The sequence below is a fragment of the Onychomys torridus genome, chromosome 3, assembly GCF_903995425.1.
Source record: "Onychomys torridus chromosome 3, mOncTor1.1, whole genome shotgun sequence".
Lineage (NCBI taxonomy): Eukaryota > Metazoa > Chordata > Mammalia > Rodentia > Cricetidae > Onychomys > Onychomys torridus.
Window position 1 is genome coordinate 62,582,570 of NC_050445.1, and position 16,499 is coordinate 62,599,068.

The window sequence follows — 16,499 nt, forward strand, 5'->3', positions numbered from 1 at the left end:
AGTGGGGGAAATCATAGGGTGGCCATTCCTCTCGTGGTCCAATAGCAAGGAAGCCCATCCTCTGCTAAGCAGCTGATTGGCTACTGTAAAAGTCCCGCTCTGAGCAAGCACCAATAGACTCTCAGAGCCGAGATTCTTGGAAACAGTTTCTGGCGAGGAATGCATGACATTGAGATGTCTCCGGAGTTGTAAACAAGGACGAGTCTGGGCGGGCCTGAAACCCCTAGCGACCTGGGACCTGTCCCAGGGGCCCACGTCATCCCACTCTTCCCAGATGCCCGCTGTGCCCCCCTTGGACTCCCTCCCACCCTTGCCCCTGGCAACCCAGGGCACCCGAGCTGGGCCGCTCTAGGGTCACCATGCCAGACCTTTCTGGTGACTGTGGCCAAGGGGTGGGGCCCAAAGTTCTTCCTCTGAGCTGATTGGTGTGGCCCCAAGTTCAGAGTCCCAGTGACTCCTCCCGGCTGGATTTGAGGTAGGGAGGGCCGGGGAGCGGGGAGGTAAATAAAAGACGACGGGAGGTGGGAAGACCTGAGAGTCAACCAGTCACCCAGCCTGGAGCACCCGGGACCCTGAGCCCACAGCGCAGCTGCTCCGCCCCGCAGCGCTCCTGCCCCGCAGCGCTCCTGCCCCGCAGCCTTGTTCTCCGACGTGTCCCAGCCACCGGCAGCCTAGGTGGGAGTCAGGATGAAGGCGGCCCGCTTCGTGATGCGCAGCGCCAGCTCGCTGGGCAGTGCCGGCCTGGTCCCCAGGGAGGTCGAGCTGTTCTCCCGCTACAGCCCGTCCCCGCTGTCCATGAAGCAGCTGCTGGACTTTGGTGAGAGGAGACGCGGGGCCCAGGAGGGTGGTGCTGAGACCGGGGAGGCGCCAGGATAAGATGGGCTGAGCTCAGGACTAGGACAGCTGAGGCCCACTTGGCGGAGAAGCTAAGAAGCCTCAAAAGGCTGTGCACCTTGCGGTGTCCAAGTTTAGCTACTTTCTGACCGTTTGTACTACAAGTGTAGCTCACTTGTAACCCTGCTGATGCTCAGCTTCGACTCCACTTTCCTCTTCTTGCTGTCTAGATCTTTATGCGTTGAAATGTATACATATATATATATATATATATATATATATATATATATATATATATATATGTGGGTTTGCTTTCAGCCACCATTTTAATAATGTACGAGAAACTTTCTTCCTTCTTCCCAATGTACAACTTCCTAATAACATAAATTCACCTCAGATTGATAGATTTAAGCCATCACACATCTACCCTGTCTCCCTCTTAGCATGCCTAACAAACATCTTTACCATTTTACCTTGTTTTACAAATGTTTACAAGTACTACTAAAAAAATAAAATAAAATAAAAAAATAAACTAACTGGTTTAATCCCTTTCTGCAGCAATGCCATAGGAACATTTCAAGATGTTGTGGTATTGTTTACTGCTAGTCTGGACACTCCTTTATCTCCTCGGTCCCTTTCTAGTCCATACTCGTTATGTTGACAGTGTTGTTGAGTTTGTGGTGCAGGCTGGCCCTGCTCTCATGGATAGAAACATTTAGAGAGTGATCTGACTTCTCCAGAGTGAATTCTCTTCGGCAGGAAAGTAAACAGTAATTCACCTATACTGGTCAATCTTAAAAGAAGGAAAAGGGGGGAAAAGAGAAAGAAAATATACTGAAGATATCTATTCCTAAAGTATTTATAAACGCTAACCTAACTGTGGTTAAGATATCATTTTTCAACCTCCTTTACATTCATTATTTATTTTCTACCCCCCACCCACCCAACTGAACATGTGTTATCCATTGCAGGTTCAGAAAATGCCTGTGAAAGAACTTCTTTTTCTTTTCTGCGGCAAGAATTGCCAGTGAGACTAGCCAATATCCTGAAGGAGATCGACATCCTCCCGGACCGGTTGGTGAATACCCCCTCCGTGCAGCTGGTGAAGAGCTGGTAAGGGACACACTTTTTGGAAGTCTCTGGCTTTAGAAGTTACCTGACTACCACTTCTTATGCGGTGTTAACATCATACTCAGACAACATGTTGTCTTAACAGAAGAGTTTTGAAAGTTCGAAGTAAATTTGTATTAACTTAGGGCAGTTTATCATTAGGATAGATATAAATATATGAATAGACTTTTGTAATCTCCTAAAAACTCAAGCCCCTTTATTTTGAGGATGGAGTTGTGCTTTTATTTCTGTTTTTTTTTTTCCTTGTTGTTCAGTTTTCAAGACAGGATCTCATGTTCCACAGGCTTCCGGGAACTCTTTATATAGCTTTGGATGACCTTGACGTCCTCTCTGCTTGCCTTCACCTCCCAGCTGCTGGGTTTATAAGCATGTACCACCTACCCAACTTGCATTACAATGTAATTTTGTCTTACAGGATAAATTTGAAAATAAGCAATATATGTAGTTCTTATTTTGTGCTTTACATAATAGAGGATGGAATCTGAAATTGCACAAGCAATCCATTGCCTAGAAATAGATCAGGATGTCTGCTGTTTAGAGTCTCTTGTTCTTCATCAGCAACTAGCAAAGTGAGCCTTGGGTTCAAATTCTGCCTCTGCAGCTCCCTTAGTGTCTTAGCGAGTGTCTTAAACCTTCTCTTACCTCAGCTGCCCCATCCATTGTTACAAGAGTTGTTACCTATAACTAAATGAAGTAGTTTATTTTTAAAAGACTTAAACTAATACACAAAAAGCACATGGCCAGTATTTAATGTCAGTTCCTATGATTTTACCTTTAAACTAAGAATACTGATGCCTAGCAAGCAGATTTATGGAGGGCAGATCCATGCTATAGATAGTGGTAGATAAGAAGCCCTACCCTAGTCTTATTGACTGCCCAGCATTCCATCCAGTGATTGAAGAAATATGATATGGCCATTGGATGATTCCAGTCTGAAACATATTTGCAGTCCATTGTGTTCATTGTCAAGACTCTGGCTCTCCTCAAGAGGACAGTCTGAAAAAAATAAGAAGCATTTTCTTAAAAGTTGATTACAAGTGTTTTTAGTAGAAGAAATGAAAACATCTGCCAACCAAAGTGGCCAGGAAAGTAGAGGGTAGAAAATTGAAAATTGCTGCTTTAAAAATAAAATCTTTTTTTTTTTTTTTTTTTTTTTTTTTTTGGTTTTTCAAGACAGGGTTTCCCTGTAGCTTTGGAGCCTGTCCTGGATCTCACTCTGTAGACCAAGAATCTTAACACATTCTTTCCTAAGCGTCCTGAAGGAAAGTTTCAGTTTTAAACAAAGTGGTTCCTCTCTCCTTTCCAATGGTTTCAAAAGGCATTTTGTTTGTAACCATTTATTTGCATCTGACATTCATTTCAAATCTTCTCCCCTAACAGGTACATCCAGAGCCTGATGGACTTGGTAGAGTTCCATGAGAAGAGCCCAGAAGACCAGAAAGCTCTAGCTGAGTAAGCTTTCCTTGTGAGAATTCATGTTTACACATCTGAGTCCTTCCGGACACACCTCACAGACCTCTTTTCAGCTTAAATTAAAAAGTTCAATCTTCCACAGTAAATTGCTAGTCCTTACAAATTTTGGCTTGGTGGTTTTAGAAGTGAAGAAATATAGAGCTAAAATTAATGCTACAGGTCAACAAATATAGAAACTTGCAGTTTTTGCTTCCCAGGGAATTCCATATTTACTTTAAATTTAGTCCAAAGGTTGAATTTGCAAGAAAGTTTACTGTAACATAATTTTAATGGACTTTTTGGTGATTACCTATTTCCTTTTTGTGTGACAATTTCTAACTAGCTAAATAGCTATCATTTAAAAACATATGCCAAGAAACATCATTTTCCATGATGGCATGGTAGAATTATTTGATTTTAATTATTTTCTAACAAAACAAGCAGGCTTAATGAACACTTTGAATGAATGTACCAGCCATCCAGTGAGTGCTTTTATTTGGAATCTAGAAAGGCAAGCCTTCTCATGAAACTGCCTCTTCTGCTACAGTAGAAGACAGTGCAGTAAAAGTCTGGAAGACGCTTCGCCCAGCATTTTATAATCAGCTGTTCTGGGGCTGGTGCTGCAAAAAGAGCTTTAGTTTTCTCTTAACTAACTTAAGAAAGAGACACATGGGAAACTTCGTTAATGTCCACTAACTATAAATGTTCTGGCTTAGCTTTGTAGACACACTCATCAAAGTTCGAAACAGACATCATAATGTGGTTCCTACGATGGCTCAAGGGATCCTTGAGTATAAAGACACCTGTACAGTTGACCCAGTTACCAATCAAAATCTTCAGTATTTTTTGGACCGGTTTTATATGAACCGCATTTCTACAAGGATGCTGATGAACCAGCACAGTAAGTGACCTTTTTGACAGACGGTCTGCAGGGTGTTGCATACAAGCCATGCTGAGGCTGTGCCTATAACTGGGGACCCACAGCCTTTCTTCATGGCGGTTCTAAACACTACCCTGTTTCCCATACCATGCTTTTGTTTTCATTTTTTAACAGTCCTTATATTCAGTGACTCGAAGACAGGAAACCCAAGCCACATTGGAAGCATCGACCCAAACTGTGACGTGGTAGCAGTGGTCCAAGGTAACTTCTAGACATCTGTATTTCTCTTATTGAAAATGTATAATACATGGCTGGCAAATCTGTAATGTTGGTTATTCTGTAAATGCATTTGTGTTCATCGTCTTCTGTTTATGCCTTATGAATTCTGCCAACAAGTTCTCTTGCTTTTGAGTGTCAGGCGTGCAAACACTCATTTGTAGTATCATAAAAATTTAAACATAAGTGGTCCATGTGCCATATTCTTATATATTGTGTTTGATTTCTGAAGTGCACATATTGCTATTGGTACAACTACAATAAAATATTGTTTTAATAAAATATTAAAAAGACATTTTTCATACACATAAACCAATTCTCCAGTGAATAGAATTTTAGATTAAGGGTAGCAAACACATTGACTATCACTTGACAACTGTACTTGGAATAAATTTATTTCATTGTTATGAAAAATTTCTATTCCAGATGCCTTTGAGTGTGCAAAGATGCTCTGTGATCAGTATTATCTGACATCGCCAGAATTAAAGCTCATACAAGTAAATGGTAAGCAAGTTGCAAGGTACAAGTAAACCTATGCAAAACTTAGTATTACTGGTTTTTTTGTAAATATAAAGCAGCTTTTGTGTCCTTTTTACTCCCCTGAGCTCGCTTAGGTTTTGTAAAAAGAAGTTTTGTCTTGTTTTTTAAGCAGCTGCAAAGCTTCAATTGTGCATATCACTTGCTAACAGCCATTCATAAGGAAGACTGTTTGTACAGAGATGTACTGAGCTCTAGCATCTTAGGTCAGGGAAAGACTGCTTGCTATAAAATATGTAAGATAATCCCGGTTACCATGCCTGCAGCTGCAGCACTTGGCAAGCGGTGGAGTTCAAGTCCTTTCTACATCTTAAACTCCAGGCCAGCTGAACATATATGAGACTCAAAAAATTAAATCAAAAGGGGAACATGAAGAATGAGGATATCTGAAGTATAGAAAATAGTTGTCAATGGAGCTATCCTTCTCAAAAAGTTATTTACAGGACCAGGGAACAAAAATACTTCATTAATTGTCCTAAAGGGAATAAGATAGACCAGAATGGCAGATATTGCATGATTCCAGTCATGTGAGATAGAAACCCGAGTTAGTCACAGTCACACAAGTGAAAATTACAATGGTGTTTGTCAAAGGCTGGTGGGGGGAAGGGAGAGATAAAGGGTTGCTTTTGAACAGGTATAAAGTTTCAGTTGTGTAAGATGAATAAATTCAGGAGATCTGGTGCACAACATAGTTAACAGTATTGTATTATACACATAAGAAATTTTCAAGTATACTTGAATTCACGTTGATTGTTCCTACCACAATTTTAAAAACGTATTCTACTATTTGGAAATGGAATAAACTTCAAAATTTGAACTCTATGCTATCTGGTGAGATAGGGTCTTCACACATGGAAGTGATTACATGAATGATAAAAGGGGTATTTTTATATTACTCTCTTCTATGCCAGAAGAGAGTAGCTTCTCAGATCAAGGCAGAGTTAAATTGGAATGATCTTCCCTTTCCACTCTAAGTTTATGTTTTTCCAAGTAATGTTTATACAGTAACATTTATTAGTGGCCTAACTCATAGACCGAGGACATTGAGATGTGAGTGAGCACTAAGAAACAAGCAGGAGGAGTAATACTGACAAACTAGCTCAGAGTAAGCAGCATTGTATTATACTTGCAGATAAACTGCTTACACTGCTGGTCAAAACAAAGGCAGGATTGTACCGGACCTTCCTTGTGCTTACTCATTCAGACTTTTCCCAGGCCAGGGACATCAAAGAATACTTCTATTTTTCTTCCCAAACAGTATCATGAGGTTTTTTATTTCTGTTTTCTTTAGCCTGTTGGTGAAGCTTAAACACACTTAGCCTCTAAAGTTTAATTTCTGGGTAATAAAAAAATCATGTAATTTAACATGCATTAAAATACAAAAAATATAACTCCCTTTAACTTTAATGTTATAAGCATAGCTATTTGTCCTATCTTTAAATACATTTCATTTTAACACTAAACTTGTATAGTTCAAACATATCAAAAGTAGAAGTCTACGTAACTTGATTTATCCCACCACCTCACACTTCAGTCAACTGTGATTACACTGGCAGAGAAATGCAAGTGTTTATCTTGAAAACTAGGTAGCAGCTGGAACAGCATTTTGAAAACAAGCCAGCTGTTTTTATTATTTAAAAAGGAATGTTCTAAGTCACAATTTCAGGTGGGGAAAATGGCACTTATCCAAATCTTGTCTATAACTAAAACATTAAACAAACATACACAGAGGTTCATTTCAGCCAAATATTTGTTTCTCAATACTAATGAGTTGAATTTGTTTCTAGGAAAACTTCCGGGTCAACCAATTCACATCGTGTATGTTCCTTCTCACCTGCATCATATGCTCTTTGAACTATTCAAGGTATGATATTTCATAGCAGTCATGGGTCGATCCTTACAGCTTTATCATTCCCCATTAAATAAGAGCCTCTGTATATTCTCCTAAGAATACTCTGGTATAAAGGAGCTATATAGCCAGTGTTTGAGATAATTCACAGAGACCACAGTAAACAATGTGCTTAAAAATACACAATATGGCTCATCTCAGTACTGAAGAGTAGAGAAGATGCCCCCATCACTTCTTCAGATGTGTAGCAAAGCACTAGTCATTTTTTTTAAAGGAGGTCAGGGGATGAATGCATTAGTGAATGAAGTCTTGCAGCCTCCATACTATAGACTCTCCAATTGCTCACTTGAAGGTATAGGTCCTGTAGGTGTGGTGGCCACATTCTGAAACTAGAACAGCCAATCCCATGGCATGAATATGAATCACATATAGGCTGCATTAAAATGCAAAATCCGATGCAGGTCTGGAGTGGTGTCCAGGATTCTGGATTTCCAAGAACATGATGGTTATCCACCGCCCATACTTTCTAACCAGTTTGCAGGACCTGATTCTCAAATAGTGTGTGACATAATCATCTACAGGCCTTGATAAAAGACAGGTGCATGGAAATGTTTAGAATCCGTGGGTCTGAGAATTTACACTTCTAGTGCTCTGAAGACTCAAATGTCTCTATTCTGGGTAACTAAACACTGATAGCAAATCCTTTTATGCATTCTAAGATCATACTAATACTCTGAACTGAAACCAGAAAAATAAGAATCACTTGAAGTTTGTGATGTTCTCCACGATGATTTTATAGATTGACAGGAGGAAGAAATCTTTAAAATGTAAAATCTGCCTCTAACACTGACATAACACCAGAATGTACTGTTTCCTAACTTAGTCTAATGTTTTGCAATGATGTATTGATTAAACTACGAACAACTGATCTATTTTACTTCACTTCAATGAATATCCGGTATTATATAGAGATACCAAAGGATAATCAAAAAGGAAAATAGTCTAATAAAGTGAGACTTTACCTACAGGGCATTTCCCTGGGAAGCATGTATTAGTTGATTCTGTGTTAAAGTACACGAGATCCTTCTTCATCAATTTAATTTACTTTTAATTGAATGCTCTAACTCAGAGAGTTAGTCTGCCATCACTTGTGAAAGTTAAGATGATATTCAAATGCAAATAGAAATTTAATTTAGAATTATTGACTGTCCTTTTAAATAGTAACAACCTTTTTTCCAGCAAGTTTTATAAAAGCCAATAAATTGGTTCAACGATTTGCTGTTCATTCCTTATGTAATAGTCTTTGGTGTTGGATATAAAATGTAATGGAAAGACAGAAAAATAGAGCACTAGGAAATGGCCTATAAAAACCAATTTCTACATTTAAATTAAGCTTACAAATAAGAACTTGACAGCTAGCAGAATTGTTTTTCCATTAGGCATTACTCCCAGGAGCTATAGTACATGGTAAATGAAGATTTTTCATTATACATTCTACATGACACATTCATAAATGGCTATATTTACAGAGATATTTTATCACTCACTTAAGAAATAGGAACTTTGAATTACCCTCTGCTGCTTTTATTTTAAACATAAAACTGATTATTTATTGTCTCTCATTCTTCCCCCATTGAATTCTGGTGGTTTTATTGTCTTTAGAATGCTATGAGGGCCACAGTTGAGCATCAGGAAAATCGCCCTTCCCTGACACCGGTCGAGGCAACTGTCGTCTTGGGGAAAGAAGACCTTACAATCAAGGTAACCACTCCCTGCTTTTGTTTTGGGTTCTTTCTAGAGAGAAATAAAGGGCCCTATGATGATATGGTTTTCCATTTGGGGACAACTCTCCAAGTCATGTGTACCGGGCGACTTTTAAAGGAAAGGAAGACATTTTTCTGTAGACAGGTGCCCAGCGTTGTTAAAGTAGAGCACTGATGGATTTGTTGCCTGTTTCAGATTTCTGACCGAGGAGGCGGCGTTCCTCTGAGGATCACTGACCGCCTCTTCAGTTACACATACTCCACTGCCCCAACGCCTGTGATGGACAATTCACGGAATGCCCCTCTGGTAAGGCCAATGATATGGCTGAAGTCATCTCAGCCACCTAGTTCTAAATGTAGGGGGAGAATGATAGGAAAGTATTTAGGCAAGTTAATCAATTTAGTTAAATAGGCATGTGGGGATATGAGAAATATGACAAAGCTAGCTAACTTTAGAGTGAAGATCCTAAGGACCTCTGTTTGGGAGAAAGTATTTATTTAGGCTCTTAAGCCTGAGACACTTTCCACTTTTATATTCCAGTGGGCGGGTCTACTGTTTCATTAACACTTGGTCTTCTGCCTCCAGGCTGGTTTTGGTTATGGCTTGCCAATTTCTCGTCTCTATGCCAAGTATTTTCAAGGAGACCTGAATCTCTACTCTATGTCAGGCTATGGGACAGACGCCATCATCTACTTAAAGGTATGCTTTGAACTCAGTAGAAAACCACCTTTTTAAGTTCATGGCTTTGTTTACTTCTCTGAGTTCTCCAGTCCTCTGAGAACTCCTCAAATTGAATTCATCTCAGTAACAGCAGTTATTAAAGTTCATTTTTTGGCGTATGCACACTTCACATGCAGCTTACCCAAGAGAAAGCTCAGCCATGCTACCTGCCTCAAGTGTAGATTCAGACATAGATGAAGCCTCAGACTGGCAGCACGCTGGTGTGAGCCTTTTTTAGACAACTGCTCTGTGCGGGTAGCTAGAGTTCTGTGTTACTCAGACCTGTAGGTAATACATGCTGATGATGTTTCCGACTAAAACAATCAAAAGCAAGACCTCTGTAACCTTAAGCTGGCCCTATCTAAAAACCCAGGGAAAAGATTGCTGATGACCTGTCTGTGGGGTGCCAGGCATTTCCTATTTGAATTTTAAAACTGGGTACATGTTTTTCTGTCCCAGATAAAGCCTACATTTGTTGGTTAAGATCTCCTTCTCAGTTCTGTTTATCATTTGCCAACTATTTCAACTGAAGATTTACTTATGGATGGTAAGAACTGAAACGTTGAGTATCGAGGCTTCCAGTTCATTGGAGTTAAGTGCTGAAGTGCCTTTGACTGTCTGAAACAGTTACTGTATTTATTCACTTATGAAATAGGCAAAAATGTTCCAGCTGTAGGGAAAAAACCTTTTAATAGATGAATAGTATCATCTTAGGTCTCCATCAGAGATACACAGGTTTCTCACTGGAAAGAGCTGCTTTCTCCTTCAACTCCATTACATCAAAGGTCCCCAAAAATCATGTGGAAGTAGTGAACACAAAATCTGTGCCCAAATTTCCAGTCCCACCTCCCCCTTAAGCTTCTATGGAATAAAGATGATAGTTTTTTAGTCTTATTTTGTAAATTACCTGGAACGTCATGGGTCTGGCATATTTTTACTATGAAGTCAATTAAAAAAGAGTATTTAAATATTTAAATCAGACCTCCAAATGTATTTTGTATAATAAAGTATAGCCATGCATAATTTCTCTAATTGATATTTTGTCTACTCTCCTCTTAGGCTTTATCTTCTGAGTCCGTGGAAAAACTCCCTGTCTTTAACAAGTCAGCCTTCAAACACTATCAGATGAGCTCGGAAGCTGATGACTGGTGTATCCCAAGCAAGGAACCAAAAAACATGGCGAAGGAAAAAGTGGCAGTGTGAAGAGAAACTCGTGGGACACTTTTTGGGATCAACGTGGGTCTATGGCAGTGCTGTAGTGTGTGTGGACTCTTGTCTCTGCCAAAAAAAAGCAAAAAAAACCAAATGCTAGGACAGACATTGATCCAGTGAGGGATGGAGCTTGGTTGTGTGATCTGGGAGAGGTCAGGGCCAGACTCCAATCGACAGCAGGTGACCTACTCCTCATGTGGCAATGCAGAATGACTCATGATTTTTGCAAATACTGAAGTTACTTTTCTGAGTTACATCTCTTTCTCAACAAGTACAGGATTTGAGGTTTGCAATTTCAGCAGGTGGATGTCTTAGAATTCTTGTTGCCATCCAAGTACATTGGTGTTCAGTGAACATCCATTATTGATGTTTGTGTTTTCCTGCCATGCAAAGATTAGAGTGTTACTAGAAATTATGTAAATATTTTATAGGTGTTGATATGCTCTAGAAAAGACAGGATGGAAGATGCACAAACTTGGAAGAAAGCTTCTTTGGCAAGACAGCTCCAGTATCATGCAGCCTTTCTTGTCTGGGCTGCACTCCATAAGCCGGCACTTTTTGGCCATTGCCTAGTCTTGGGTGAATTGTTAAATATGCACTGAATTTAGGAAGTTTGGTTGGAAAGGGAGATAAATTGTCAAAGTGATCCACAGACTGTATATGGAAAAACCCATATTAGAGAAAGAAATCACATATAAAGAACTTAACTGGGAAGGAATGGGTGTTCTCTAACTGGAAGTGGTAAAGAATCCAAGAACATATACTTTCCAGGCTCAAAAATATTTGCATTTATATTTTAATTATATTCTCTACACTCCAATATTAACAAATTTGTTCTAATTTCTAGTTGCCAATTGGCTTGAGAATGTTAAAATTTAAATCCTTCTTGGAGTTTTTGGTTTTGGCTTTGTTTTTTTAATGGAGTAGTCTGGAAGCAAAAATTACCAGGATTATGTCACTTGCGAATCATGGAGACACTGAGAACTATCAACTAAAAGCTGCTGCGCTGTGCATGGTGCCCAGGAGAGTGAAGGTTTAACTGGCAGGCATGGGTGATCTGCATTATCCAAGAAAAGAAAAAAAACAATGAACAAGGGAAGGGATGGAGAGAGGGAAGGAAGGAAGCAGAGGAAGGCATCTTTCTATTGTCCCCATAGGCTCCTCCAAAGAATCTCCTGTGTTTTTACTGGGTAGGGAGGAGGATAAATTGGTGTCTTGGAAAGCAGTTTAGCTTCCTAAATGGGTCTCAGTCTTACAAGTCAGGCGCTTTTTGAGATAATAAATTCATTTGTGTCAAATTACCATTGAAACGTTTTCTGCATTGTAAAATTACCAGTCCTGTAGGACAGGGAATTTGAAATTGGTATTTAATTTCTTGCTGACCTAGTACTGAGCTGCTTCTGGCTATGGCAACAGAAGCCACAACTATATGTTTTGAATTCCAGATTTTATCTTTGGAGTCCTGGTCAGTGACATTGATGGTAGGACTGTGATTCCTGCATTGATTGATCAAACAAAAGTGCTAGCATTTAGCCTAGCTCTTGTATTGTTGTTGTTGTTTTTCTAAATGAGATTTCAGCTATACCTTTGTGCATATAAATACTTGTGTTTACCAAAGAACTAAGGCATTTGGTTAAATAACCCAAACACTGTGACCTATGTTTAAAATAGAAAAGAAAATCTTTAGGAGCTCAACAGCATCCACTGTGTAAATTAAATTGAAACAGTCTTCCCTGTTATTTGTAAACCCATGGGAGACTTTAGACTCTAGTGGATAGATATGAATGCCCAGGCCCACTTAACTTATTAATGTGTGGATTACATTTTTGTCTTTAGGTTATGTGCCAAAAATGTGATAATTTTGTAATAAATATTTTTATTGTAATAATGATGTGTGGTCTTATAAAAATTATTTTCTTGAATAATCTCAAGGTATAATGAATAATTTCAATTAAAGGAATTCCTCACTTTATGTTCATATATAACTCATCTATACATTTGGCATAAGTTTTGAAAAGTATTAAAAGCAACTTTAAAATCCTAATTTTAGAACAAGTGTTTTATAGTAGTTCAGAAAATACGGTTTTTTTTCTTGTTTGTATATGTTCAATGAACATACAGTACTAAGACACATTTACCTACAAGTATTCAGTAACCGTTTTGGTAATGTATATGTTTCCTACAATCCTTGTGTTCATTTTGCTAATTTTACTTAGTGTGGTATCTGCATACACACTGTGAAAAATCAAAATAATAACCTAGATCATTTAAATTCCCAAGTAAGTTTCAGTTAAGAATCTGCATGATAATATTTTAGAAACAAGATAGAAATTAATAAATTAGGCCAACAAGTCAGCTTGATGGGTAGAAGAAACTTCCACCAAGGCTAAGATCTGAGTTCAGTCTCTAGAATCCACATAGTAGGAGAGAACAGATCCCCCAAGTTATCTTCCGACCTTCACATGCACACTACTGCATGTACACACCCAACACAAAAACACATCAAAACATGTGCATGGCCAACACATAAACAAAAAGTAATAATAAACAAAGGAATTACTAAGTTAAATCATGGCTGATGTCATCTTTGCTGTTTGGAGCTTTTTTTTTATTAATTCAACCCTTCTTTGCCTTTCTTTAGACAAGCAGCTTTGCTCCCATCCTTTTGCATGGTGCTTAAGTTACTTTTCTATTGCTGTAATAAAAATACAATGATCAAGGAAATCTAGATGGAAGAGTTTATTTGGAGTTTATAGTTCCAGATTGGTAGGAGTTTATCGCCATCATGATAGGCAGCATGGAATTCATGGCTTTCAACAGTAGGTGAGAGCTCATATTCCAACCACAAACAGGAAATAGAGAGTTCATGGGAAATGGTGGGCGACTTTTGAAGCCCAGCCCCATGAAACACCACCTCCAACAAGGCCACACCTCCTAATCTTTCCCAAATAGTTCCTCCAACTGTGGACCCAGTACTCAAACATAAAAACTTGTGTGGGGCTCCTCTCATTCAAACCACCACATTTTGCTCCCTGAATTGTGGCCATATCATAATGCAAAATAAATTTAGTTCAACTTCAAAAGTCCCTGTAATCTTTCACAATCTCAATACAGTGTGAAAGTCCAAAGTCTCTGCTGAGACTCAAGGAAATCTCTTAATTGCAACCCCTCATAAAAATGAAAAACCAAATCACATACTTACAACATACAATGACACTGAATATACCTTATCAACACAAAAGGGAGGAATGGATACAAAGTGAGGAAATACTGAACCAAAGCAATATCAAAACCCAGCAGGGCAAATTCCAAATCCTTTAGCCTCATGTCCAAAGTCAAGGACATACATGACCACCCCTCTGACTTTGCTGATTCAGCATACTCTCTCCCTTGGGCTGGTTCCACAATCTGTCTGCAACTCTCTTTGACAGAAGTCTCATGGCTCTGACATCTCCAACATTTTGAAGTCTCTAACACAATCCAGGTTTCACTTTCATAGCTCCATACAACAGCTTCTCAGGGCCCCCATACAGAGACTCCCCTGTTACACACCCCCAACCTCAGTGGCTCTCCTTAAGTATTGAAAAAAAAACCCACAATCCCTTTATTCATTTATCTTTCATCACTCTAAAGCCAGAACCACATGAACTATACCATCAAGTCTGGCTACCCTCTGATTCACATTTTCAGCTGCCTTTGTTTGTTATTTTTTAAAAGCACAAAATTCCTTAGGCCTTTTCCTTTCCTAATTTGGAAACTTAGTTGGGTGGGGGTCTTGCCCTGAAGGTACCCCTCCTTTAACTCCAGTGGGAACCAGGCCTCTTATAATTCTGTTTCAGGAGAAGCCTTGGCAACAATGACAAATTTTCTGGTGCTTTTCTCTCTTCAAACTGTGCACTTTGTACTTCTCTGTACCTTACTTGCTCTTTGTCATTGCATACCTCCATAATGGTGATTACTAATAACCTCAGAACAGAGTCAATCTTAGGCTGCCTCGAAATCTCTTCCACCAAAGAACTTTAGTCCATTGTTTTTTAACTTGGCCTCAGGAAAGTTATTAGGATGAAAGCAGATACCAGCCACATTCCTTGCCAAAATGCCACAAGAACAGGTTTCTAGCCCAGTTGCTAAAATTGTTCCTCTCTGAACCTATGGGGGCCATTCTCATCGAAATCACCATACATGGCAAGTTTCTGCAAATGGGAAACAGGAAAGTAAAAGAAGGAGAAAGATAAAGTTGAGTAATGAGATTATTGAAAAGGGTTAGCCATAACTGAATTTTGAAATGTTATAAAACTAATTATATTTAAAGCAAAAATACCACCAACTTCAAAAACCTGCAGAGTGGCTCTTTCCTACCCCTTCCTCCAATTACATTTTCTTCTGTCTAGTTGAAGGAACCATTCTAAAGGAAACATGCACCTCCCCCCTCCCCCGCCTCTCTCTCTCTCTCACACACACACACACATGCACACAGAAGGTGGAGGTGCTTAGCTGTACAATTTCCTTGGTTCAAGCTGCTTGCCAGGTATAAGACACAATATAAATCCTCAAAACCTTCACCCATGTGTCATTGTATATGTGAGCAGATAAGTAAGCATGTTCATGCATGTGTGTGCAAATATATATCCATGTGTATATGGAGGCCAGAGGTCAGCCTTCAGTGTTGCACCTCAGGAGCTGATCACCTCACATCTTTTGAGAAAGTGCTATGGTTAGATGCTTGGGTTTTACATGGGTTTTGTCTGATGGAACTGAGATCCTATGCTTGTGCAAGACACACTTAATCAGCATCCTGTCTCCCCAGCCCCAAATGTCTGTCGTTTTTACTCAAGTCAGTATGTGTGTCCTCATAAGATTCTAATTTCTTGAATCAACACAGGAGCCAGATATTTGTGCAGACTATCTCTAGAGCATCTCACCCACACTTCAAACTTGGTTATAAATAGAAGATCATTTGAGCTCAGCTACTGCAACTTACCCGAAATGAGAGGTCTTTGGAGCCAGAAGCAGGTCATGAACTTTGACAATTCCTTTGATCTCCAACCACTCTTTGAAGGGTTCCATTTCATTGGAACATGGACCCACACTGAAAAGCACGTGGCATCATCTGAACGCTTTGATCGGGCCTGTGGGTAGAAGAGGTGAGGTACTTTTATTCTTCTACTCGAACCTATGTGAGAAGTCAAGGAATTTTCACGACAACCCTTACAGTGACTTCCATCACCCTTCTAGCCTGGTTGCTCTCCTTGATTTACACTGTTAGATTTTATCACTATGACCAGTAATTTAGTCACTCAGTGAATATTCACTTGATCAATGCATAAATGAACATGTTCTTCAACTTCTGGTCCTGGGACAGATCTTTGACATTGGAACAGATTGGAATTCTAGATCACATGGCTCTGCATACCTTGTATAAGATTTATACTTTAAGTTATAGTCCAGAAGTTCTGCGGTGTTTCAGAGATTACAGAACTTGGTTCCAAACTAGTTAATTTATGGCTGGCTTTTCTTGATATTACCTCCATTGATCACCTATAGCCTCTGGAAATTATCATGCATTTCACAAGAACTTCAACAAACGTTATAGGTAATCATTTCTGAGGCAATTTCTCAAGCATGTGGTCAAGTTATTTTTAGATTTTATGAGTGTTCTTCTTTCTTGCTCACTTGAGTTCTAATGAAAACTTAGTATTGCCCACATATCACTGCTCTCTGTTGGAAGTGAGAGTTTTTAGTTCTCTCCCAAATGTAAACTAACATTAAAATCTACTCAAAGAAGAAATATCAATAGCCTTGATAATATATCAAATCTATTAAATGATCTGAAATTATATTAAC

The 16,499-nt window shown here is 39.2% G+C and overlaps 1 protein-coding gene across 2 annotated transcripts; it reads left to right on the forward strand.

The window, feature by feature from the left end:
- Window positions 1-203: 203 nt before the first annotated feature.
- On the forward strand, window positions 204-12,543 carry Pdk4 (pyruvate dehydrogenase kinase 4). Of its 2 annotated transcripts, XM_036182742.1 has the most exons (12): window positions 204-475; window positions 606-817; window positions 1,806-1,947; window positions 3,346-3,417; window positions 4,134-4,318; window positions 4,472-4,558; window positions 5,000-5,077; window positions 6,898-6,974; window positions 8,622-8,720; window positions 8,919-9,029; window positions 9,309-9,422; window positions 10,503-12,543. In XM_036182742.1, exons 2-12 carry the CDS (start codon window positions 688-690, stop codon window positions 10,644-10,646), a joined length of 1,239 nt encoding a protein of 412 aa, XP_036038635.1. In that variant the 5' UTR covers window positions 204-475; window positions 606-687; the 3' UTR covers window positions 10,647-12,543. The 2 variants fall into 2 exon arrangements, with proteins under 2 accessions (XP_036038635.1, XP_036038633.1); XM_036182740.1 differs by lacking the exon at window positions 204-475 and having other exon boundaries at window positions 485-817.
- Window positions 12,544-16,499: the final 3,956 nt, after the last annotated feature.

Excerpts from the sequence above, each read along its gene's own strand:
- Pdk4 (XM_036182742.1), top strand. The coding sequence starts at position 688 with ATGAAGGCGGCCCGCTTCGTGATGCGCAGCGCCAGCTCGCTGGGCAGT. Across the intron at positions 4,319-4,471 it reads GATGCTGATGAACCAGCACA|TCCTTATATTCAGTGACTCG; the intron begins GTAAGTGACCTT and ends ATTTTTTAACAG. Across the intron at positions 9,030-9,308 it reads ATTCACGGAATGCCCCTCTG|GCTGGTTTTGGTTATGGCTT; the intron begins GTAAGGCCAATG and ends TTCTGCCTCCAG.